The sequence below is a fragment of the Alnus glutinosa genome, chromosome 3, assembly GCF_958979055.1.
Source record: "Alnus glutinosa chromosome 3, dhAlnGlut1.1, whole genome shotgun sequence".
Taxonomy (NCBI): domain Eukaryota; kingdom Viridiplantae; phylum Streptophyta; class Magnoliopsida; order Fagales; family Betulaceae; genus Alnus; species Alnus glutinosa.
In genome coordinates this window covers 3340410-3367064 of record NC_084888.1, presented here as the reverse complement: position 1 = coordinate 3367064, position 26655 = coordinate 3340410, and the positions used below count along the sequence as shown (strand labels likewise).

Genomic DNA, 26655 nt, shown 5'->3' with positions numbered 1-26655 from the left:
CATATGAAAAAGCAACTACACCCATCTGGCCATCTCTTTTTCCCCATTTTCCACGTGTGGCTTCCCATTGTAGCAAAAGCCCCAAATTCTCAGCAAACCCCATTTGAGAAAGCAAGAGAGCATTAAAGCACCCAAATTTTTCACAACAATCCCAAACCCTACAAACCCAAATCTATGAATTCTGTTAATTTCATGTCACAGTTATTGCCTCTTGGTCTCATCAAATTCTTGGACTTTGAAGCACAATAATGTGTGCGTGATGAGTGGTCGGTGTAGTGGTGTGGTTAACCTGGTTAGGATTTCGGCTTCAGGGATTTTGTTAAGAGAAAAAGTCTACACTTAAAGGTACAATTTTTTTTGGATACTATAAATTGTACTTAGTTTATTTTACTAGTACTTTATACTATAAATTATGCTTAGTTTATTTGACTGGTACTTTATACTATTACTATTGTGTGTATGTAATATCATAAAAATTTGAAATTATAATTTTGAATTGAATAGGTATTTTGACGTAAAAAAATTATACCAGTTCGTCCATTTTAACCAAAAATCTTGGTTCCGCCTCTGCTTATCCTGATACTACTCTCGCATAAACACGCTTAACTATAAATTCTAATAGCTTCATCAACATCAAGACTTTAAAATGTGTTCTATTAAAAATTGTAAAAATATACGTATAAACAAATTCCTATTTTCAGACTAAATGAGACGATGAGACGTCGCAAAATGTAAATGATAGGGATAAAGTTGTAGTATTAAATCGCTATATATTTTAACAATTAGAGATAATTGCACCGTTGGTCCCTGTGGTATACCATAATTATTTTTCACTCCCTATGGTTTAAAAAGTTCATGGGAGGTCCTTCTGATATGCAATAATTACAAATCGATCCCTGGCGTTAAATTCTGTTAAAATTTTTAACAGATTCCGTCAAATGCCACGTCAGCGCCACGTGTCGTCATCTTATTGGTGACACGTGGCGCTGACATGTCTAATTTTAATAAAATAATATAAATTTATTAAAAAATAAATAAAAAATACTTATTTTTTTTAAAAAAAAAAAAAAAGAAAAAAACAAAAATGGGGAAAGGGGGTGGCCGCGCGCCACCCCCAGAGGCCGCCTGGGGTGGCGCGCGGCCACCCCAGTGGCCGGGGGTGGCGCACGGCCACCCCATGGCCATTGGATCGGGCCACCCTTAGTAGATCTAGGGGTGGCCCGAAGGCCACCCCTTGGGCCTTGAGGGTGGCCGCGCGCCACCCCCCGGCCACTGGGGGTGGCCGCGCGCCACCCCCTGCAGCCACTGGGGGTGGCGCGCGGCCACCCCTTCAGCTTTTCTTTTTTTTTGTTTTTTTTTTTGAATTTTTTTATAAAAAAATAAGTATTTTTATTTATTTTTTAATAAATTTATATTTTTTTATTACGGTAGACACGTGTCGCCATTTTATTGGCGACACGTGGCGCTGACGTGGCATTTGACGAAATCTGTTAAAAATTTTAACAGAATTTGACGCCAGTGATCAATTTGTAATTATTGCATATCACGAGGACCTCCCATGAACTTTTTAAACCAAAGGGAGTGAAAAATAATTATGATATACCACAGGGACCAACGGTGCAATTATCCCTAACAATTAAGACGTACATTCACTCAAACCTGCGTGTCAAATTACTACGGCCCTTCGTCAAGGGTGGAGGCGCATGCGGCATGCCATGCATTGAAAATTACCTCATGCAAAATGCTGACGTAGATTTATTTGTCGTTTTCAATTAGATGTCTAATTATTCGAAGTAGATAACAAAAAAGTCATTTGGAAATGATGCATCGATCGGAAGGGAACTTTGGATTGTTTGTAGCTAATTAAATTGACTACTACTACTTGTATTGATTGTTGTATATAAATATATAAACTACTTTGTGAATTTGGCTCGATCTGGCTATAGTAGCTAGAACAACTAATTAAGTTTAGAATATTGTTTCATTAATTAGCTTGCATCATCTTATTCAATAACAAGACATTAATTCCCTCTTATTGAATATATATGGATATGGGCAGGATTAAAATCTACAATTTTTAGCCGCTTGGAAATGTTATGGCTGCATGTCCATATTCAATAACCTGATCAAGATCATATTGAGTCAAGCCAAATTAACTCAAGTTTAGGGCCCATCTTAATTAGAATTAGTTGGTCACCACACAAATTTGGTTCAATCATTGGCATATATATTCAAATTATAATTTTGTGTCTAAAGGCCTATTTTCAATCTTAGTCAATGTATACAACAATTAACATAATATGTAAATTTAAATTACACCTTCTTTTTTAGTACTACTACCTTTTGGAGTAATTACTCATTGAACTGTTGGACTTGGACCTGCAGGTGCATGCATATTCTCATTTCTCATAACATACAAAGAATTATAATTTAAAGGAGAATAAGTACACACACACCATATTCTCATTTCTCATAACATACAAAGAATTATAATTTAAAGGAGAATAAGTACACACACACACACACCATATTCTCATTTCTCATAACATACAAAGAATTATAATTTAAAGGAGAATAAGTACACACACACACACACACACACACACACACACACATATATATATATATATACCCCTTCAAACTACCACTACATTGTTAATGTCTCTCCAAATTATTAATTGTGTCAATCTCTCCCCTAAACTATCAAAACAATGTCAATGTTTCACCCAATGACAAAAATATCCTTCATAAAATTATAACAAAAAAACTAAAAAATATTTTAACAATCTAAAAATAACTACAAAAAATAAAATAAAACCAAGACAATTAATTTTTTTTTTAATTTTCTTTTCTTTTCTTTTTTATAAAAACTGAAACGAAAAAAAAAAAAAAAAAAAACTAAGGCGATCATTTATTTATTTATTTATTACATTTTTTAATTTTAAAACATTTTTTTTTAGTTCTTACTTTTTTCAAATTTATAAGGACATTTTTGTTTTATTAAAAAAAATTTAAGTTTATTTTTATCTTTTTGTTAGTCTTGAGTGGGACGTTGACATTGTTTTGATAGTTTAAAAGAAAGATTGACACAGTTAATAGTTTGGGGACACATTAACAATAGGGCATAGTAATTTGAAGGGATATGTGCATGTACTTTTTCCCTAATTCAAATTATATGTTTTTTACAAGAAAAAGGTAAAGAATAAGATGACGAATATAAAGTTTACTACTTGAGTGTAATTTATGAATAATAAAGATTTAAAAATATTCACGTGAAATAAATTGTTAGTTTTTAATTGTGTGCATGCATCTTCGCTTCGCCCCTAGTGATATTGTTGTTTTTTAATTAAAATATTAATTCATTTACATGAGGAAACTTCCACCCTTTTTCTTTATACACTCATTTATGAAAAACTGTGTGTAACTTCGCCCCTAGTGATTTTTACACCTTTTTGGTGTGTGTGTGTATATATATATATATTATCAGGGGGCCGGGGTTTAGATTTTTTATTTTTTTATTTTTGTTCCAAATGTTAGTTTCTATCTACTTGATTAGCAATGTCGGAACTTTTAAACCCCCCAAAAAACATGAATTTAGAATCAAATCTATGAACGAGAGCATGTGTATATGGTTGGTATGTGATCTCGATCTGGCTAGCCAAAAAATAATAATAAAAATATTAAAAAAAGAAAAAAAAGCATGGCTGCTAGCCTGCCGTGCTTTCTGGAGTTAGACAGTCCACAGGATTACAGGAAGCAGTCGTAACGTGCCTGCTACGTTCTGTTGGGGGCGGTTTTCACTTTTCACTTTAGACTGCCCCTCTTTCTCTCTAGCTCTCTCTCTCTCTCTCTCTCTCTCAATTTTTAAGATTTTTTTTTTTTTCAGGGTTAATCTTTTTTTTTTTTTTTTTTTTTCGCTCTACAGAGATATCAGATTCATTCATGAAAAAACCAAGAGAGCAAAATGCTCTACAGAAACAGAGTCCAAAGACCCTGAGATTACAAACTAGCCATATCCTATATTTCCTCCAAAACAGAGGTTTACAATCAGTCCCATACGGCTAACAACTCAGGTGAAAAACAGTTCCAAAAGAAGATCACGCTCCCCTTGATTCTCGCTCGGACTTCTCACCAACGCTTAAACTTTTTTTAGCACAAGGTACTTGTGCTTTGTGATCGATTTCGTTATCAATAGCGACATCAATTTGTAAGAGGGTTTCACCTGGTATTTGTAGGTATCTTATCTTATATATAAACGCAGTTATATTTCTGTTTATTTTTTTTGTTTAAAAACTTAACGGCTCGCCACGTCAAATTTATTACCAAATGCCAAGGACATTCTATATGCTGCATTGGTATTATTATTTAAAAAAAAAAAGAAAAAGAAAAAGAAAAAAGAAGATAGTCAAGTCACCGGTTCAACCAAATGGGAGCAACCAAAAACACCCTCCATTTTGGGATGGCTCGGTTGTGAGTTTTTTTTTTTTATTTGGTACAAAGACAGCTCCCTCTCTCAGTCTCTCTGTCTAGACCGCGTTGTGAGATCAATTGTTTTTTGTTTTTAATTTGGTACAAAGAGGCAAGAGCACGTCTTTGAGATTCAAACTTCTTGTTTTTACTGAAAAATTTAGACAAGATAGTAGTTATATATATGGATAAGACATTTCAAGGCGGCTGCTTGGTCCACGTTAACAGATCGAGCCAAACATCAATTTCTTAAACTCACCAATTCAATGGTAACACTGATATATATATATATATATATATATAGATAATAAAAATTTCTTGGCTGTAGAGAAGATTCCAATTCAACTTCGTGCATGTGACCACAGTTCCACTATTCCTATGTACACATCCCTTTCACTCCAACCATTAACCATAGCCACTCTTGCGGTACTACTATAAATCTTCCGTTTCTTCTACTCCTCTCTCTCTCTCTCTCTCAATCTGTAGCAAAATCAACAACTTCGGAGTTTTGGTCAATTAAATGGGCCGGTTCCTTCTCATAGCCCTGTGGTCACTTTCCCTTGGGTTGTGCCTCTACCCTTACACAGCATCGGCGCAACTAAAACAAAACTACTACGCCAACATCTGCCCCAATGTCGAAAACATCGTTAGAGGCGCTGTTCAAAAGAAGTTTCAACAAACTTTTGTCACGGTTCCTGCCACCGTCCGTCTCTTTTTCCATGATTGCATGGTGGAGGTAAAACTGAAACAATGGCACGAAAAAACAAGGTTTTATTGTGGTGGTCTTATATGGTGATAATTAACTATCTTTGTTTTTTGTGATGATCGAATTATAGGGCTGTGATGCGTCGGTGATTATACAATCCACTGGAAGCAACACGGCGGAGAAGGATCACCCAGATAATCTGTCACTAGCCGGAGATGGATTTGACACCGTGATCAAAGCCAAAGCGGCCATTGATGCTGTCCCAAGCTGCAAAAACAAGGTCTCGTGCGCTGATGTTCTCGCCATGGCAACCCGAGATGTCATTGCACTGGTTGGTTATTAATTCACCATTCTAGCTCATAGAGTGCCTTAATTTTTCTTGCTCTTATTCAACCTATATATTCAACTTGGACTAGCTCTAGGCGGTTGCCATTATTAATTTCACTAGCTATAATGTTTCTTTCTTTTTCGCTTAATTAATAATAATAATAATAAGATTAGTATTGATATTGATCGATGACAACGCAGTCTGGTGGGCCTTCCTATGCTGTGGAGTTGGGAAGACTGGATGGCCTGAGCTCAAAAGCTTCCAGCGTAAATGGCAAGCTGCCCCAGCCAACCTTCAATTTGGACCAGCTCAACTCCCTGTTTGCTGCCAGAGGACTCTCCCAAGCGGATATGATTGCTCTCTCTGGTAAGAGAAAGACCCCTCTATTTGTTGACTTGTTGGCAGAGTTTGAGTTTTCCTGTTGGTGCCCTCACTTCTGTTCTCTTATTTTTGGAACTTAATTGGTCCAATTTCACTTCGGACAACAGTAAATGCATGTGAAAAGAGATTTTATAAAATTTATTTGGTGTCTAAGTAAATAGGCGGGCTGTCCAAAATTTACTATGACATATGAGCTTCGTAGAAATTTCTCTCATATTTAACAACAAAATTACTAAAAATCTCTATCTATTTACTGTAGTTATGTGCTTCTAATTAACATAACCGATAGATTACTCAAATTTAGACTTACAAATTTAAGTGTAAAATTTTTACTCTAAATCAGGTTGAAGATTTTTCTCTAGCGCAATTTATTAAATTAATATATATATAAATATATATAAATGTTTGTGAAAATTAGAACACATATAAATTTTAATAAACTTTAGGAAAAGCTTTGTTGATAAATTAAAGGTTGAAAGTTTCTATATAAGTTAGGGTGTCAGCGTTACAGGACAGTACTATTATGCATTGATTCCATGAATGAACATGGGAGGTTGAATCTGGTGCAGGTGCGCATACCGTAGGATTCTCTCACTGTAGCAAATTTGCAAACCGGATATACAATTTCAGCAGTCAGAATCCAGTGGACCCGAGTCTAAACAAGGATTATGCGACCCAGCTGCAGTCGATGTGCCCAAAGAATGTGGACCCGAGGATAGCCATCAACATGGACCCAAACACGCCCAATACCTTTGACAATACGTACTTCAAGAATCTTCAACAAGGGAAGGGGCTTTTCACGTCGGACCAGGTTCTCTTCACGGACACCAGGTCTAAGTCCACTGTGAACAGCTGGTCGAGTAGCTCTTCTGCCTTTCAAAATGCTTTTGTTACCGCCATCACAAAGCTGGGCCGGGTCGGAGTCAAAACCGGAAAGAATGGCAACATTCGTACTGATTGCGCTGCTTTTAATTAATGGAGAAAATTCAGTATGTGATTCAGCAGTTTATTAAAAACCATTATTCTTCAATAATATGCAATGTAAATTGGCCTTGGCCTTGGCCTTGGCCTTTTATTTGGAAGGCAAGCTTGGGGTGACGACGATCAATGATAAGATCCGTGTACTTTTTTATTATTGTTATTATTATTTTTCAAAAATATATTGAATAATGTTCGCCAAAGCTTTATCTGCTCAGAGAAATGATTTGTTGGCATCTTGGCAGGCTTTATCTATTAGAACACTAGAAGTCAACATGACAGCTGGTATTAGTGATAGAATGCTAAATAAATGGAATTATTTTTTTTATTAAAATATCTCAGAAGATTTCCCCAGATGTGTTAAATAAACGTTTCATAAATCAAGAGCACCTGATTTTGTTGTCGTAGAGACCCCGACTCAAAGTTCAGAAAAACAAAAAACAGAAAAGAGTCGATCCCAACTCAAAGACAGAAAAAATGGAGGTTTTCTTTTTCTTTTTTCATTTTTTTTAAAAAAAAAAAATAAAGAACGAAGTACAAAGAAAAAAGGGGAAGGGAAAATTTACATCAAACATTACAACACAAAATAAGGGTGAGGCAATTCAAGAAAGACTCCAAAACAACCGACACAAATAAAACCTAAAGACTATTGGAAATGGGTCAAAAAAATTAGTCCTGCCAATTGAATCTTGGCTCACTGACCTAGAAAAAAGGCCACCATAAATGACAGTTTGAAACAACAATCCAAAGGCAGAATTGCCATTAGGAACGTCAACCGGAGCAACAAGCAAATTTGAGAATCATAACAGAGGAGAAAGCACTAGAACCGGTTGGAGCGAAGCACCACTGTGATGTTCAGTGAGAGAGGTACTTGATGATGAAGACATAGGGGACATCGCATTTGGGATTGTAATTGGATCTTGATGTCTTCATAGACGAAATAGGAGTGCCACCTATAGAGATCATGGCTTGAGGGAACAAGGGAGCCAGGGATCTATTGTGGAAGCCAAAACAAAATGGTGGTGCATGAGTTGCATGCGTGGGGGTAGATGATAGGTGGATCCATGGTCGAGAAAAATGGGGAGAAGGCACGTTCGTGCTGAAAAAGCTGGAACATAGCTAAAATGTCTTTCAAGTTGAAGCCAAAAAGGTGAAAAAGAAAGAGTAAAATAACTAGGGCAGGAGAGAAGGAGGGAGTAAATCCTGCTCACTAAAGTAACAACCAAATGCTCGCAATAATTTTTTGAAGAGTGAGAGAGAGAGAAAGAGAGAAGAGCTCTCAAAAAATAACAAGTATTCTCTCTATATCATAATATAATGCTTCATCTAATGGTATTCATGATGTTACATCTTTTAATTTTTTAAATGGCGTATCAACATATTTACTAGACCGTTAAATATAACAGCATTAAATCATAACTATGAAGATCCTAAACCCTCGTAAAGGTGGCAATCAATCGCATTATCCATTACAAATAAATAAACAACAACGTTTGACATTTCAAGATGCTTGGCCTGTCATTCTCTTTCATTAACTTTCTGTTAAACATGAGTTGGCATTCATCAAACATTCATGTCGCCTCATAACACCATAAACTTTTTCGCGTAAATCCAAATGACACCCTGGCTCAATATTGACAAGGTCTTGTTGCATCCAAACATGTCAATTATAATTTATAAGGATAGAGACAACACAGTTTTTCCCTTCTCCAAATTGATGAAGTTCTTTCAAATTTGGTTTATAAAATTGTTATATATTCTTTAACCATATAAAAACAAATACACGATTTTTAAATATTATTAAAAGAATTGGAAGAAACACTACTGTAAAAAAAAAAAAAAAAAATGTAGATCGATCTTTAGACGAATTTATTCCTGCCCAATTTAGAGTAAATCTCTCACCAAATTATAATCGCCCGAAAAGAAAATGAACATAACTCAGGAAAATGTTGTACCTTTCGAAGGAAAAGAAAAAAAAGAAGAAGCATATTCTCGTCGATCAATAGACATATGGTACACGTAAAAGGAATAAAAGCCACTGATATCAAAATACAAGGAAAGTCCAAAACAAACATCACATCTCACCTCCTGCACGTCGTTACCGATCAAAATCAATCCCAATCCTCTCGTTTTCAACAGCCGGGCCAAAAACGCCATGATTTGTTCCGCCCATGCCCAATACAACAGAAGACTTCAAGTCGCTTACGCATTTAAACTTTAATTTTTGCTTTTGAATGTAACACTCTCCACATGCAAAGATCCACTATTATTCAATGAACTTCATTGCACCAGCCACCTGTAAACGGCGTGCTTAATTATATGCCTCCCCTCTTCTAGTCCTTCCAGCCACCTGTAAACGGGGTGCTTAATTATATGCCTCCCCTCTTCTAGTCCTTGGAATAGTATTCTCTCCCTTTCACTAATTATTCATTTCAATGAAATGTCAGGATTTGAAATTAGTGTATCGAACAATGTATATAAAGTCAATGTTAGACACGTATTTTAAAACTTTAAATAATGTTAAATCACGTACATTATTAGATGCATCATTTCTACTTGATTATACCCCCCCCCCCCCCCCCAAAAAAAAAAAAAAAAAAAAAAAAAAAAAAGAAGAAAGAAGAAAGAGAAAAAGTTGTTGCTTATAAACGTGAGGGACTTGAAAGTCGAAAGCCTTGAATTCAGTGATTGAAAGATTCTCAGACCTACTTTACAAAACACTACGCAGATTTTATTCTCTACTCCAATCCAGAGTGAAAGATGTGCACTATTGTTTGACCATAGTGCATGAAAACCACTATGGAGTTTTTGAAAAAGCAAAAACTTTACATATGTAAAATAAATTAATTTAATGCCACAAACATGGAGGAATATGGTAAGGATTTAAGGAAAACATTAGCCATATTTGCGCTAAAAAGACTAGTCAAGTTGTAATTTGAGCTCTTTAGAATCACTTATAAAATCTATACTCATATTTTTTTAAAAAAATAAATAAATATAAAGCACAGTCTCACCTGGTAAGGAACCGATATGATACTTAGCACTTATGAGCTTATTTATAATCCACCAACTCTACGTGGACAATTCATCTTTTCAACATGGGACTAACTTTCTGAAGTGTTACAAATGTGTTGGTGCCTTTTCTTTGGATTAAACTCAATTCTGGAGAGAGCAAAGCTTAACCTGATAATCCAATGGTATCCACTGATTCCAAAGCAGAGGCCGTCTCTGATGCAAGCTTCAATGACAAGATTTTCCTGAATTTCAAATAAAAATGATTCACTTGTAAGTTAACAGGATCGACATGGATCACATCTGCTTTGTTCGAAATGGACATGGAACAAGCAAAAAGCATTCAAAATTAGACTGTTCATTCATGTAATATTCCATTTATTTATTTTTTCTTTACTAACAGAGGAATCTTGATACTTGCTAAATTCTATAAGCAGAAAAGTGGAGGGGAAACAAAAAATAGAACATCATATTGCAAATGAATGAGATTCATATGCGTCCTATAAGGGACATAGAATTCATGCACAAACTAAATAGATGAAACAATTATGTTTACTAATGTAAAGGTCGTACAAAAAAGCACTTAAAAATATTAATATGAAAAGTAAAGAATATAAAGAAGAAACAAAGAAAGAAAGAACAAGAAAATGAGACTCCTACTGATCATGACAGTGATTCCTAGAAGCCATATTTCACGTCAAGTTTACATTAGAAGAAGAATATAATAAGGGGAGGACGAGGGACTGCAGTACTTGTAAACATAGTGGTCGAGTGCTACTCTATTTATTTTTCTCCCTTTCAGCTCACCCTGCAAGCTAACTTCAATAAAATAATTGTATTCAAGAATCCAGAATTAAGGGTTGATTGCAAGAAAAACAAGCAAGGAAGTTTCTAAAATCAAAGGAAAAGTAGAAGAACCAAAACCCTTTGTAACAGAAGGATACCAGCTTTCGAGCATTACAGAAATTATATATATGAAATGCTTCCAAGAAAATCTGGAAAAAAAGACCCTCAACGAAATAGATAGCACAGTGATTGAGATTCCCCGAAGATAAGCAAGCCATGCAGTATAGAGAAGCCTTTTAGGTGGACGAGCTTCAAAAGGTGGATAAAGAGTAACGGTTTGGTCATGAGTTTCTTAACCATAGAGCACAGCCACTTCACAAGCTAAGCTGATGAGGATTTTTTCGTCTTTGAATCATTAGAAGTCCCATTCCGTTTCTTGCAAAGACAATAGCAACTACTGAGACCAAGAATATTGCAACCAAAAGCTCATGAAAACTCTCCAAATCAATCGTAGACCAACCGGATATTGGATAACCCATTAGAAGTCTAACCCTGTTTTCTTTTACTCTTTAGTATCCCAATTCTTTTGGTTCATGAAATAAACATACAGGTATGAAGCACAAATAGAAGCAAAAGAGTAAGAAACATTAATCAGCAATACAGTGCTCTCAAGCTGTCCTTACACCTGGGCCTCATTGACTCACCTTAACAATGCAATTTACTTCAAAAAAAATATTTGAAGTGCATTTAGATTGGAAAATGACAGAAAAGACATTCATTTCAGAGGTTTGATTAATACCTAATTACAACATCAACTTTCCTTGCAGTGGCTTCCCTTAGGTCACTGTGTTCATGATTTAATAACCAGCCGGCCAACAAAGAAGAAAGAGGAGACACCCATGTGTACTAAATCATGAGCATTGGTTGATTCTCTTATACAATACTTTGTGGCACTTTCATTGCAGTCGAGTTTTGGTATTCTCTAGTCTCACATGGATGATGCTCAGAAAAGTTCCTTCCACGTGTGTCCTGGATTAAATACTTTCTATTGGCAGTACCTCTAGATTCTAAATAAATTGCAATGAATAGCAAAGAAAGCCCTCTGGATTTAGAAACTGAAGCATACAAATTCCATCATCAATGATTAGACCAATGTGCATACTGTAAAGCAATAAAACATTTCCATTCTCGCGGTATAATTATATCCACAGTGAAATTTTATTAAGAAAAATATTTAAAGTGCATTTAGCTTGGAAAATGACAGAAAACAAATGCATCTAAAAAGTTCGACAGATACCTCATTACCACTTCAACTTTCCTTGCAGTGGCTTCTCTTTGGTCCCTGGTTTCATGATTTAATCACCAACCTGCCACCAAAGAAGAGAGAGGAGACACACATGGGTACCAAATTGTTTGGTATCTATCATACAATACCGTGTGGCACTTCCATTGCAGTCAAATTTCGGTCTTCTCAACTGTCTCAGATGGATGATGCACAACAATGTTCCTTGCAGTTGTCTTAAGAGTATATACCAAAGTGTCACTGGATTTAGAAACTGCAGTATTCGACTTTGCATACTGATGCTTAGACTAACGTGCATAGTTCACAACAGAAAAAGATTACCACTCACCGTGTATGATAGACATATATATTCTTCAATCAATCCAAAGGATAATAAAAGCTAAGCCAATAGAGCGAGAAAATTCCAGACTACAAGCACATAGGACCAAGGTGACAGCTGAATGTCAACTGCTCACTCATCTAACTGAAACGGGCAAGAGCACAATGAGGCCACAAATTTTGTGTTGTGACACTCAACCTCTACTAGACACCATTCCAGCGCCTACAGTATATGTTGTACACCTTAAATTCAACAAGCACAAGACAATAAAACAAACATCTTCCATATGTTTATCTACCTCAGCATCTGGTGTTTCAAGTTTCAACACACCCCAACCATATATTACTTCTATCTACATCATCAAGGTTGAATTTGCTCATCTGGCTTTCTTCTTTTCTTTCTTTTTTTCACTCATTTTTCTGGTCCATCAAATATTTGGATCTTGTATAAATCTTCAATGTTTAGCTTCTTTTTCTTTTCTTTCTTCTTCTTCTGGCTTTCTTCTTTTCTTTCTTTTTTTCACTCATTTTTCTGGTCCATCAAATATTTGGATCTTGTATAAATCTTCAATGTTTAGCTTCTTTTTCTTTTCTTTCTTCTTCTTCTGGCTTTCTTCTTTTCTTTCTTTTTTTCACTCATTTTTCTGTTCCATCAAATATTTGGATCTTGTATAAATCTTCAACGTTTAGCTTCTTTTTCTTTTCTTTCTTCTTCTCCTTTTTCCCTTTTTTCTTTCTTTCTTTTTTTTCTTCTTTTTTTTTTTCTTTTTTTTTTCTTCTTTTTTTTTCTTTTTTTTTTCTTTTTTTTTTTCTTCTTTTTTTTCTTCTTTTTTTTTTTCTTCTTTTTTTTTTTTTTTTTCTTTTCTATTTTCCCAACCTCAAGAGAGAAGAGAAGGGGGGTGGGGGTGGGGGTGGGGGTTACAAGCATGCAATAGTCTCTACCTTCGCATGCAGTTAATGAATAAGATAAATATCACAGTTAGGGACTAAACCTTCATCTCAACTTCATCAAAATAATTGCTGTGTGTATGCATGTGTGTTGGTTCACGCATATGACAAAGAGAGAATTTTAATGGAAACAACAACTGTCAAAAAGTGCAATCTATTGGATCTAATGGGATAAGGAATTTCAGAAAAGTAGACCTGAAAGCTTCAAAGACAAGCTTGATTAACAAACATAAAGCATAATAAAATTAACTAACAAACTAGAGATATTAGTCAAAGAAGACCACTGACCTATTCATTATAGCAAGATTCTTACAAGTGTTGATATGTCTATACTTTACCATGTCTTGGTGTCCCACCCCGAAAAAATCAGCACTGAAAACTATATACAGTCTAATCACCCTCATCCAAAACTTTTGATAACTTGTACTAATGTATTTCAGCAGTGCTTATATAAACGGCAAGGTCAAGATCAGTGTTATAGTAGATTTTACAATTGTATTGTGGTAACTCATCATCACCTTGAATCAAATCCCAAACTTATTGCTTTACCAAAATCATGAGCTAATCAGTTTCAGTTCAGCCTTCTGATGCACGCAAGCAAACTTTCTCAAGTTCTGTTGGCCAATCTTCTCCAAGTATCAGGGGATTCAACTCCATTGCAACCCGAAAGTCTGACATGGATGCAAAAGTAGGCTCACTTGGTTTTGGTACATATATCACAGGCCCCATTCTCCTCAAACCAGGTATGGCACGACTATGCCTTTGGTCTATGTGTTCATGTACAGACCTTGAACCAGCAAGTTCCAAACAGGGCTTTATCAATCTCTTGAGACATACATCGAGGCCATTGTTCAACAAGTTTGCACAATCTACCGAGACTTTTAGTCCCTCTGTCTCCAACTTCTGCTCCAATCTCTTCAGTAAAGAACTGGTATCAGGTAGCTCACCACTGTTCTCACAAGTCTCAGTGACAAATGCAGATGCCGATCCATTACATAATACTTTTCTTGTCCCTTTCGTATTCAATGGGATGCCAAGAGGAGCTCTAACAGGGCTCCGACTATAAATGGTTGGGCTTCCAGCAGCCTGATCAACCTCTTCCCCATCTTCCACAGAGCCAGGGGGTCTGCTACCCAAGGAAACCAGCTCTGTAGCACTTTGCTGTTCTTGCATTTTGGGGATCGAATCTTCACAAGCAATACTATGGTTCTTTCCATGAGGCCCAAGAGGACTCAGGCGGTCCCTAAACTTGCGATCACGAATATTTGGGGTCCTCCCCTTTCGAGGGGATTGTGGAATATCTTTGCACAATGACTGAATACCACTTCTTTGATACCCATTTGCCACTTTAACACTGAGAGAACCTTCCACTTCGTGTTCCTTTAACGGATGAGTCTTTGAGAGGAATGCATTTCTTATGACTGATCTAATGAGATAATTATGAAGCCGAACATTTTCCCTCCCAATTTTGTCCATGCAGAGTTTATCGAAATCGGATTTGCTAATCTTAAGACTTAAAAATTTTGTGAGGAGATCAAAATACTCCTCCGCCTTCCGGCGCCCCAGCTTCCTCTCAATCTGAGACTTCAGCTCTAAACTGTCTATTCGAGAAAAATGCCGACCCACCACCATATCGTTTTCCGTACTCCTCACTATCACCAAAACCAAAATTTCAGCGAGTTACAGAAAAGCCTATTGAAATCCAAATAACCATCAGTCCACATTGCAATTCAAAACCTAAAACCCTAATTTTAATAGTCTATTGGCAAGTTAATATCAGTGAAGAAAGTCAACATTGCCTGCTGACTTAAACTGAATGACCCCACTTCGAGACAAGAGGATCAAAACCCAGATTGGGATTGATCTCCGAAGGCAATTTTCTGACTTAGTATTTACTATTTACACATTCAATTGTTTCACTTATAACAGAATAAATTTAGAAGGTAACCGCAATATACAATTAATCACAGAATTTTCACCGCTCAACATCCATTTCGAGAAAAATAAACAAAAAAGCAATAAAACTTTACTAGATGAAAATTAAGCTCTATAAAAGGTTGAAGTCAAATTCGAGTTCCGTAAAAAAAAACCCTGTTCAGAATTTAATCAGAAACAAATGGAAACCCCAAGAAAGCAATTTACGCAAACGAAACCAAGAAACCAACCTGAATTCCCAAACTGCGTGATTGAATTTCCTTCAGAGCGTCACTGTAGTCACTGCAATTGTTCGATCACTTCCCCATTGGATTACTCTACGCGAGAGAGAGAGAGAGAGACAGAGATTAGGGCTGGTAGGCAAGAGGGTCGACGCTTTTCAGAAGCTTCTTTAAGTCATCGGAGGGTCAAAGGCACGTGCGTTGAACAAGTGTGCGCAGCTAAGCAGCCTCCTTCGTTTCCTTGGTGTGCCGTGCCAATCATATGATTATCTAGAGTTCACGTATTACAGTACTTGATGTCACACATAATACACGCCCACACCAACAATTGGTGTGTCCGGAAAGCGCATTGAGGTTGTGTGTATGGTAACGACCCAACAAGTCAACTACGCTTTCAAAGTCAGCGGCTTTTTTTGAGGTGCTGGTTTAAATGCCCACAACATGGAATTCTTTTCCCTGCTAATAAGGCTGTCAGAATTTTTGTTAAAAAAATAGAATTATGATACTTTCGATTATTTATCTAAATTTAAAGAAATTTAAACAGGTAGTTGTGAGAAAACACTTATAGAATCTACTTGACCCGATAAGTGATTAGGCAGTTAAATTTGTATTTGGTCAAATAGATCTCATAAGGCTTTTCTCATAATTACCTGCTTAAATTCGAGCAAATAATTTAAAAAAATTCTAATTAAAACAATATTGGGTAGCTTCAAAAATAAAGGTTGCAGAGCTCACCTATTTTGAGTGGGTGGGTCTCACATTATAAGGTGTTTGAAGCATGTAGATTTCGTAGCTCTCTCTTTTAGGCCGTTCAAAAACAATTTTTTTTTTTGAGAAATAGGTCCCTCATATTACTTTCCTTTAAATTTCTAACAATTTTGCCACATTATATCTAATCAGAAAGTGACATGTGTTTCCTTTAATAAAAAAAAAATCTAAAAAGAAAAAGACAAAAATTATTATTATATAAAACAATTCTATTTCTTTTAAAAAAAACATTGAGCCACCCCACCTCTAGATTTTTAATTATTTTTGTTTTTATATAAATATTTATAATTATTTTTTCTTTTTAAATCTTTTTTATTTTTTATTAAATGAAACACATGTTGCTTTCTAATTGAGCATGACGTTGCGTAATTGCTAAAGATTTAACAGAAGGTAAACATTAGATGAAATGATCTATTTGATAACAATCGAAACATTTGAAAGTAAATTGATAAATTTAAACCTCAATAAATTATTTGATAAAAATTCATATCTTATGGACTTCTTAAATATATTTTCCTTTTTTTTTCCCTTTTTTTTATTTTTTATTTTTATATATATATAGCATTCAAGACATTCAGTTGCACCAAATCTATTATTTCATTGCCAATCATGGGACACCATGTTAAGGTTAATATAATTAGATTGTTTATGAGAAAATATAAATGAAATTATATTTAAAAATGAGATAGATTATATAGAGTGCTGTCGATCTACTCAAAATTGATAGGGCTTTAGCTATTTTATAAATTTTGTTAGACCATTTAATTGAAATAATTCGTTCAAATAGACTCACAAATCATAGAGATGATACTCTCTTAGTCTCTTATATTATGTAAAAATTAGTAGAGTAAAATGACTAATGTTTTTAATTGTATTTAATTGATAAATAACAAAATTGTATGTGTAGATAATAAAAAAAAAAGTTTTTTATTTTTTGAAATGAAACATTAAGCTATGTTTGTTAAAAAATAAAAAATAAATTGTCTTTTGTTTTTTCTCTCAAAACAAAAAACATTATCAAACAACCTAAACACAAAAGTCAAAACACTCATAAAAATTCATAAATAATTTTTACCTTTATGTCAACATTTTTTCAAACCGAAAACAAAAATAGACTCAAAACTCATGCATTAACAAAGAGACCCTGAAAACCATATTATCAATGGCGGAACTACGTACATGTAAGGTTGGGGGCAGTAGCTCACTAGCTCCCCAAAATTTTTAACATTTCTTCTAAATTATATACTTTTTTATGAGATAAATCCTCCAAAATTAAAATTTTACCTTAAAAAAGTCTTCTTAGTTTTACCTCAAACCTAAAATTTTAATTCCACCCCTACATATAATAATATATGAAATTAATATAAAAGCCCTCCAATATAAAGGAATAATTATAAACCAAACCCATCAATCAATCGTTACAAACAGGAATAGGATCCTAGCTTCCATTTTAAGTGAAATATAAATGAGTTATTTCATTGTCAGATTTAATATTGTTGTATCAAATAATTTATATAATGTGGCATCATTTACATCGTAAAGGTCTAAGCACGATGAAATAAATACCTCAATCCAATTTATTTCTTAGAAGAAAAAGAAATCCATAATCAAATGAAATCAATACAACAAATAATTTGACAATGAACATTAACCCCTAAATAACCTCCTCGAAAATATCAAAATTAACAGGCTTCGGTAACTATATATACAAGAATTGGATCGGACTCGATCGATGGGTTGCAGCCTTATCCGATCCGCACGAGTACTCCAACATTGATGGTATCATGGTCGAGTTAGTGACGCTTTCAATCGTTAAACTTTGATCAATTCCTGGTACAGTGGAAAGCAGAAAACATGGGAAAATCCAAAGCGCGCAGAAGCCAAAGAAAAAGAAAAGCACTCGTCAACTCTTGGCAAAGACAATGAAAACTCAGCCACCAACTTAGAGGAAACCGAACTCTTCTCAAAAGTCCACGCAGGAACAGAAATCCTCTTGGAAATCCTCTCGGGTCCGACCCCAAAAGCCATATTTCATATCAAAGAGAACTAGAGTACTAGTTTTGATGGTTACGCGAGCAAATTAGTTAGTAATTAATACTAAAAAGATAATATCTTGTAATTTCGACGTAAAATATATGGAGGTAGTCTTAATGGCGTTGAAAAGGTTTACTCAAACGACTACTTTTTGTATTCCTCTTCGAGAAAACTCTTCCAATTTTAACATTTACCAAGTCAAATTAAAAGAGGTCCAAAAATGTACTTCGAGAAGTTCAGTTTATCTAAATTACGGCAAGGTAGTTTTATATATATTTTTCTTTTCAAGGTTGCCTTCTTTTCTATATAAACCTAATAAGGATGACTTGGCCACCAGACTTCTATATTGTCGTTAGTTTTTCAAAAACACTACAAACAGAGTTTTTTTTTTTTTTTTCAATTTTCCGGCAAATTTCTTGATTTTTCTTGATTTTGTGGAAGAATTATGAGTTGCGTGCTTGTAAATTCAGAATTAGATCAGCTTCTCATCACGTCACGCTATGATATATATAAACATTAGGTAAAATTTACTCTTAAAAACCTATTTGCAAGAGGAGGGTATTCAAAAGCTTATAAATATATAGTTAGAATTGTATTTAAACGATGTGGAACATTTGAGATCGTAACATACTATAACGTTCCACTCTATTGACACTAATTCAATGGTAGTCATTTTCTCTTGGGGTGATTCTACTCATTTATCAATATTTAGTGACTTAACAATATGCACATACATAGTAACAAGACATTTAAATTCAAACTATAAGTCGCATTCTCCATGATTCGACCACAAATTCGTAACCCATTCAATTTTATATTCGGTGAGCTGTATCAAATCTCATATTCAATGTGGTAATGACTCTAATACGAAATTATACGAACCTCGTTTAAAACTAATCCTTCAAAATAAGCTTACAAGAAAAGATAGTCCAAAAACTTAAGCATCACTACAAAAAAACTGATTTTTAGTGACATGCATTTAGTGGCGTTTTTGGTGGTCTAACAGGTCACTAAGTGTTAGTGGCGTGTAATTAGTGACATTTTTGATAGGCCACTAATCAATTTTTCACCAATTCTCATTTAGTGGTGTGTCTAAACTGCCACGCCACTAATTAGTAGCATAGCAAATTTGGTCACGCCACAAACTTTAGTGGCGTGTCAGATATAGCCACGCCACTAAATTAGTGGCGTGGGTTAGGAACAGCCACGCCACAATCTGCGGCGTGGCAGTTAAAAAAAAAATACACCCAGCACATGTACTGCGTGCATTTTTTTTTTTTTTTTAATATAATGATTACTTTCTTTTTTTTTTTATTACTTTTTGGAAAACGTAATGGTAGGTCTGCTTAAAGATCCATTGGATGCACTAACCAAATCACCTCTACGGCCCTGTGTTGAAATATTCGGCAAAATACACTCCACCACCGGAGCCTTCCCCCTTTGCCAAGGGACAGATCAGAGACAAAACCACTTGCGGAGAAGACCCAACTCGCACCTTTTGTTATTTTTGCAGAGAAACCTAGAGAGGACGAAGGAAAATCCAACAAAATACCCTCCACCGGCAAACTCCCCCTTTACTGAAAAACAAAACGCAGAGACGACTTGCCAACCACAAACGCAGAGACACCAAATGATTCGTGCTAAGAGGGAACCACACACACAGAAGCTCTGTAAACAGAGACACCAACTGATTCGCACTCAGAGAGAATCACCGAAGCTCTGTAACTCTTAACTGAAACCCGAAATTACCAGAGGAAAGCAGGGGAGTTGGGGAAAAAACCCAATAGAAAAACCTCACTAGTAGGTAGATAAGCCTCACTAGGAGGTGGGTAAGCCTCACAAAGAGGCTGGAAGGCCGTACAGGTTGGAAGAGGTGAAAGGGGGGAAAAACTAGGGTTTTTATTTCCTATAGGCTTTTTCGTTCTCTTTTGTTTGTGCTTATACTTGCTGATGAATCAAAACGAAATCTCACACTAATTAAACAGAGGACAGAAATGGAGTCCTCAAGCCAATCCTTCCATGTTCTTACCAACCATATATGCAATCTCAGGCCCCTAGATCAAGAAAAAGAAAAATTAAAAGAAAAAGAAACAAAGAAAGAAGACAAAAGACAAGAAAGGAAGACAAGAAAGAAGAAAGGAAGAAAGAATCGTACCTGTGTAGGGGAGAAGACAGACGATCTTCTATAAGGAGAAAAAGGGGTAAAAACCAAAACAAATAAAGGGTGAGCGGGAGTGGAATAAAAAACGAGGAAAAAAAGAGGGAAAACGAAAAAAATTAGTGGCGTGTCTATTTGACACGCCACTATTTAGTGGCGTGTCAGTTTCAACACGCCACTAATTTTTGAGGTGGCATATTTAACACGCCACTAAATTATTTTGTGACGTTTCATTAAATGAAACCTCACTAATTAGTGGCGTGTCATAAAGTGAGTTACTGTAGCCACGCCACTAAATTGCTAATTTTTTGTAGTGCATACATAGTACTCAAAATTGCACTTAACAAACGTTCCAGTGGTTGCCATGCTCTTTCAGGCCGGCAACCTCCCGGAATAGAAACACTAGCTACCATTTCATTTTCTAGAACTATGAGTAAAGGGTCCAAGGATCTTTGAACATCTGTCTAATTCCAAGAAGAACACATACCATGTGGGGAACCTGGGGTACTGTTTAGATCACCTAGATATTCCTACTTCGGATCGGACCACAAAAATTTGCAGAGTCTACCAGGCAAAAATGGATTTGATCCTTTCATCTGGAGGACAGCATCTATTAGAAATTTATTCGAGCCAAAGGCTTGCCAAAAACAAAAGGAGAAAAGCAACTCAGCTAGCTAAATGCTGATTGCTAGCTTTCTAGAAACTGAAATTAAAAGCTCTATGAGCCCGTTCTTTTTCCACATTAAAGTGATATCTGAACCTCAATTATATATATATATATATATAAAGATCTAGCAGTATATGTGTAATGGAAAGGAGTGAGAGACAAACCATAGATTCAAATAGCTGCTAGGAACCTAAGTATTTAGAAACTGTAGCTGTTTATTGCATGTATATTAGCGAAGACCGATAAATCCTTATATGCTTAGTTTACGACTATGGCGAAGGGAAACAAAAGCTAAGAGACTCGTCTCCATCATTTTTCAAATTTAATCATGTAGTGAGCTGCTGTCAGTCCCCTTCCCCCCAGAAGGACAGAAACAATTTTGATTTCTTTTTCTTATGAAAAATCGAATCATGTGTCAGTGCGAAGATATGAAGATAGTAACATGCAAATTGTGATCAGAAAAATTGGCACACACCAAAATTTGCTAAAATGTTATAATCACAGGGTTCAAGAGAGGGAGAGAGGGAGAGATTTCTTTAATTTGGTTACTAGTTATAATTAAGAGCCAGAAGAAATTGTATCAAATTATTGGCAACATGAATACAAAAACCTTCATCACAATAAACTCTCATGCATCTACTGTCTAAAATAGAAGAAGAATTAGAGACTAAATTTTAAAATTAAGCAGAAAGAAAATCTTCATCGATCAAGCATTCAAGCAGGCAGCCAAGCAGTGGCAAACACAACATTGTGTCCTTTCCATGTGAGAACAAGATCTTCCTCTTCCTTCTTCAAACCCCACCCAGCTGCATGCTCATCTAGCATGGTCTTCACCTCCGACACCGCATCCTCGCCAAAAGAGACGCCACGAAAATTGGCGTTTCTCATTCGTTGCACCCACCGGCTCCTCGGCTCAAGCCGCTCAACCCTCTGAAGGCCCTCGTGAGCTATGACATTCTCAATCTTCCAGCAAATATCTGCTTCGTACCATTGCCTCTGCTTACTCCCATGCGGAAGAAACGTGTCCATAGTATCGTACGGTATCCATAGATAGTTGAACGCCGACCTTAACCTACACACCATATTATTCGATGTCAAATCTGCATCTTCGTCTACTAAAATGACGACGGTGGGGTCTAAACTCCGGAGCCCTTTCAGAAACATTGTTCGGAGAGAGGAACTTTGATCAAAAGCATAACAGCTTTCAAAAGATTCTTCCGGAATGTAATGAAGCATCATGTGGCAGTTAACAACGAGCGCCTCGCCGCTTTCTGCGTATACTAAATGTTGCATACGAATTTCTTCGATCAACGTGGCGAACCCATCCTTGTAACTTGAAGGGCTCACTCTAAACTCCATCATGACGTTCTTAGACCTCGCGAAATTAACCAGTTTCGAACCCAATTCCTCGTAAGAAAGATCAAGCGTTGGCGGGAAGTCGTCTATGGCAGTAGCCACGGTGAGCTTGACAAGAGGAGGGACCTCGTGGCGGTTAGCTATAGCATCGATAAGCGTAGGAATCTGCATGCAGTGTGTCAAGCTTAAATCGACGATGTGAATGACGGAATACCCTTCAACGGCTTCTAAAATTGCTGCGTTGGCGGCTGTGAATCCGAACCGACGCCAAGGGGTTAAGTCGACAAAGCTAGCGAGCTCAATGACTGAGAATCTGTGCGTGTCGATAGCAAGATTGGTGTTGGCGTTTGCCAGGGCGGCAAGCTGCAGTTTACAGCTTCCGCTTTTGGCGGCGCGTGCAATAAGAGCGCGGAGGAACCCGCAGGCGAGGCGCTGATTTGAGTCGCCGTCGGGGGGTGCAATATTGTTCAAGACCCATAGGATTTGTTGGGCTAGAGTGGCGTCGTTGCTTTCGATTGCGTTGGCGCAGTGGACGAGTAGTTGCTCCATGCAATTGGCATCACCGAAGCTTCCTAAGGATTTTGATGTGGGAAAGCCGGGCCACGGCCGAGTCCTATGAATTTGGCTTTTGTTCATGGTGGGATTGGAAAATGGAGTCATTTGGTGCGTGAAGGGTTGTGGTGGAGCCTCAGTGAATTGCATCATTGAGAGAGGGAGAGAGAGAGCTAGTACACAAAAATGTTATAGAAATTAAAGGGCCAGAAAGAAAGAAAGGAAAAACGGAATTCAGAAATCAGGAGGAGCAGAAAGAGAGAAAGAGACCAGACTAGTAGTGGGTAACTTTGGCATTGGGAAACGATCCAATAGAGGTAAAATTTTGCCAGTACGGTTTGGGGGAATTCTGCAAATGAATCGAAGGAAATTGACAGTTCAGCTTTTTCTGTGAGGATTTTGTTGTTCTTCCTAAGGGAAAAAAGGGACTGATCACGAGGAAACTCTCATCCCCAAAAAAAACTTGATTGGAGTCAAAATTGGGCAAAAGAGACCCTTCTCAGCAATTTTCAGGCTTTTCAGTTGCCATGCAGAAAGCAGTGATTGAACAACCTTTTTCATGCTACAAAAGGGTCTAATCAGACTAATCCCCTCTTCCTATCTCCCTTTTTTTTTTCTTCTGATTTTCTTGATTATGTATGAGAGAGAGAGAGAGAGAGATTGAGGTGTGATACAAAGGAGAGGAGGTGGGATGAGTGGGGGATGCTTCTGTTGGATTTTGGAGGCATGTGGAGTAGCCGGCCAGGGGTTTGTCTGGTTGTGGGAGTTGGGATTTTGTCATGTAATGGTGGTGGTAGGGATTGGAGGCAGTTAAGCTCTGGCATACTCACTCACGGACCATCGTATCATGAACAAATCATTTTATGCAGCTCTTCTTTTCTCCTGTGTCTTAATTTGCTTGTGTATTAATTATTGTTTCCATGTACTTTTTTAAAGCAATAAACACCTTATTGTTATGCAATATTCCTGATTTCTCATTTCTCCATTTAGGTGGGGTTGAACTACAAAGACATTTATGATCAGGGAGTGGTTTTGATTGGCCTACCTTTATTCTTGAAGGAGATAAAGTCGGGGCAGGGGTCCCTGAAAGGAGTCTTGGCAGCCAAAAAATTCCATGCATCGATGAGACAAAGAATGGTCATTGTCAAGCCAATTAGGATATAGGAATATATATAGCTTCGATCACTTTCATTGTTTCCTCTCCCTCCGTTACTCTCCCCCAAATTTATAAGATCTTATCCATGATCATTTTTGATATCCTTAATGCATATTCACTAGAAATTTCATGTGAAGGGCAGCATGTGATATACTCTCTTTTGTTCCCTTATTAAAGGACTGGTTCCCCTCCCAACCGCAGCCCCACATTAAATAGACTACTCAACCATGCCATATATGCACACATAATTAACCACATTAATATGATGCTAATGGTAATAATAATAACAACAAAAGGCATGCCACCCTTAGAAAGGCCGGGGACATCTCCTTTTCCCAACTCTACCATCATAATCCTCCCTTTGTCTCATCAGAATATTCGTATATAAAAAATACTAGACTTACAACTATTTACAACTTTTTTTTTTTACAGCTTGTTAACACGTGATGTGACAGGGGAATTTGTACAAAAGTTTTCTTACCACAGTTTCCATGCTACCAAACTTTTACTGTTCAAAGTTGAAAAACAAGGTCTCTAACCAGTGAAAGCTGACTCACTTTTGCTATTCATTTTCACTGTAGAGATATGCACAGAATTTTTAATGATGGTCGCGAGGGTCTCAAAAAGCATGCATAGAGCTAAAGAAGAGTATAAGAAGAATCCGGGGGAAGCATATACGGAAAACCATATAAGTTAAAGGAGTGATTTTAATAATCCCCCATGAGAATTTTGAGGAGGATTCCTATACTTGAGATACAAGAACAAGAGGACATGGGGGCAAAAGCAAGCATTTGAAGCAGGTTTTGGAGTTTCTGGTAAGGGAATTCTGTGGCATCCACATTGGTCTTCGGTTTTCGTCCATTAAGACAACGCAAAAGATAAAGGTGAAAGCATGAAAGTAACGAATGTAACCATGTGCAAGCTTTAGATATATATACCCAAATTGATAAGGCATTTGTTTTTTGCTTTAAATCTTGCACTATAAGCACAGTGACTTAGGAGAGTACATTAGTTTAATGAGGAACTTGTCCAAAACATATGGAGGCCAAGGGCGTACAGACAGCAGCTTCGAATGTTGAGCTCATCAAGGAAAAGGACAATAATCAGCCTCTCATACAATTTTCAGAGTGAGTTGTGAAAACTTTGTCTGGTGCTAGGCTGATAGAACCAACTCAGTCATTTCAAGAGCCCGGTATTCTCCTTTGTCTGTCGACATGCATGGTTTAACAAATATATATTGTTGGCGGCATCTGATAGGGTTATAAGATTTAAGATCATCATTGTGCTTCTGTATATTATATATATACCTTGTGTCTAATATTAATATAGAGGGTTTACGAGAGAACATCTATGAATTAAGGTCGATCTAAATAAGTTTTTTTTTTTTTTTTTTTTTTTTTTTCAATTAAAAAATGTAACATATATCCCTCGAACGGACACCCTATTGGTAATCATCTCACCTAACTTTAAAAAGTGACGTATAAAAAATAAAATAAAAAATAAAAAATTTGTAACCGATCAATTTCCATGGCCATGGAAGGGAGAGAGACCCAGGCCTAGTAGCCGGCCTAATCATGAGTCTCCACAGCTCCATGGCTAGAGATCCACAGCCAAACACGGGGTTTCCACAATCGCCACAGGAGGCCCTTTAAAAAATTTGAATTCAAAGGCCATAATTATATTTTTACACATATGATAAAGGGGTATAAATGTATAATGGACAATTTTAGTCATGCGTGGGTCATGTGATGTATTTTCTGTTCAAAGTAACAAAAAATGCTAATATATAGAGCAAGCTAAGTGTTAGGTAGTTTGTAGGGGTAAGATTGTCACTTTTTTAAAATTTGGTGGGAGGATTTGCAAAATACAAATCAGATGTCAGTTCATGGTGTAAAGTGTAGTTAAATAAAATAAGGGTAATTATCTTTTCTCCCATAAACTATCGGTCATTGTCAACATGTCACCACGAACTAACACATCGACTCAAAGAAAGCATGCAATTACCATTTTTACACCTTTACCCCATTCCGTCAGTCAAGTTCATGAAAAGACTCAAATACTCTAACTCAAATTTCAAATTTACATATAATACCTTAAAATTAAAAAAAATTAAAAGAAAAAAAAGAAGAAGAAGAAAGTAAAAGGAAAAGAGAGAGGGGTGGATGCCACCAGTAGCCACCCCCTCTATTTTTTTTTTCTTTTTAATAAAAAAATTATTATTTTTTTATTAAATTACTGTTTGAGGCTAGGGTATTTCTGTTTAAAGTCTAAAAATCGAATATTCCATCCAATTTAATGAAATTCCCTTATGAAATGGGGTAAAGGTACAAAAATAGTAGTTGCATGTTCTCTTTTTGTAGAGATGTCAATTCGTGATTATAAGTTGACAATGACCAGTAATTCATGGGAAAAAAGATAATTACCCCAATAAAAAATATATAGGAACTACAACTATGGGGTATAGTTTGGCTAAAACTAGGCTGCTAAAACTGCAAAATCTGATAAACAAAGTATGGGGTATGGTTTGGCTCATATATGTAGAATTATCATGTTACTTGTTAAAAAAAAAAAAAAAACATAT

The 26655-nt window shown here is 36.2% G+C and overlaps 3 protein-coding genes across 6 annotated transcripts; 1 reads left to right on the top strand and 2 right to left on the bottom strand.

Annotated features, from left to right (window-relative positions):
- The first annotated feature begins 4875 nt into the window (after positions 1 to 4875).
- On the top strand, positions 4876 to 7063 carry LOC133863705 (peroxidase 51-like). The gene is made up of 4 exons (XM_062299760.1): positions 4876 to 5203; positions 5304 to 5504; positions 5702 to 5867; positions 6452 to 7063. The coding sequence occupies exons 1-4, from the start codon at positions 4988 to 4990 to the stop codon at positions 6856 to 6858; spliced, it is 990 nt and encodes a 329-aa protein (XP_062155744.1). The 5' UTR covers positions 4876 to 4987; the 3' UTR covers positions 6859 to 7063.
- A 1662-nt stretch (positions 7064 to 8725) lies between these two features.
- LOC133864903 (uncharacterized) lies at positions 8726 to 15732 on the bottom strand. 4 transcript variants are annotated; one of them, XR_009899579.1, is made up of 3 exons: positions 15393 to 15732; positions 9875 to 10117; positions 8726 to 9279 (listed from the first exon to the last, which is right to left on the bottom strand). XR_009899579.1 is itself a non-coding variant. In XM_062301344.1 (2 exons), the coding sequence occupies exon 2, from the start codon at positions 14857 to 14859 to the stop codon at positions 13804 to 13806; it is 1056 nt and encodes a 351-aa protein (XP_062157328.1). In that variant the 5' UTR covers positions 14860 to 14919; positions 15393 to 15689; the 3' UTR covers positions 13267 to 13803. The 4 variants fall into 4 exon arrangements, 2 of the variants coding, with proteins under 2 accessions (XP_062157328.1, XP_062157327.1); XR_009899578.1 differs by lacking the exon at positions 15393 to 15732 and adding an exon at positions 11956 to 12947; XM_062301344.1 differs by lacking the exons at positions 8726 to 9279; positions 9875 to 10117 and adding an exon at positions 13267 to 14919 and having other exon boundaries at positions 15393 to 15689.
- A 5829-nt stretch (positions 15733 to 21561) lies between these two features.
- LOC133864013 (scarecrow-like protein 32) lies at positions 21562 to 23791 on the bottom strand. The gene has a single exon (XM_062300195.1). It carries the CDS (start codon positions 23069 to 23071, stop codon positions 21725 to 21727), a length of 1347 nt encoding a protein of 448 aa, XP_062156179.1. The 5' UTR covers positions 23072 to 23791; the 3' UTR covers positions 21562 to 21724.
- Between the last annotated feature and the right edge of the window lie 2864 nt (positions 23792 to 26655).

Excerpts from the sequence above, each read along its gene's own strand:
- LOC133863705 (XM_062299760.1), top strand. The coding sequence starts at position 4,988 with ATGGGCCGGTTCCTTCTCATAGCCCTGTGGTCACTTTCCCTTGGGTTG. Across the intron at positions 5,505-5,701 it reads CCCGAGATGTCATTGCACTG|TCTGGTGGGCCTTCCTATGC; the intron begins GTTGGTTATTAA and ends ATGACAACGCAG. Across the intron at positions 5,868-6,451 it reads GGATATGATTGCTCTCTCTG|GTGCGCATACCGTAGGATTC; the intron begins GTAAGAGAAAGA and ends AATCTGGTGCAG.
- LOC133864903 (XM_062301344.1), bottom strand. The coding sequence starts at position 14,859 with ATGGTGGTGGGTCGGCATTTTTCTCGAATAGACAGTTTAGAGCTGAAG.
- LOC133864013 (XM_062300195.1), bottom strand. The coding sequence starts at position 23,071 with ATGATGCAATTCACTGAGGCTCCACCACAACCCTTCACGCACCAAATG.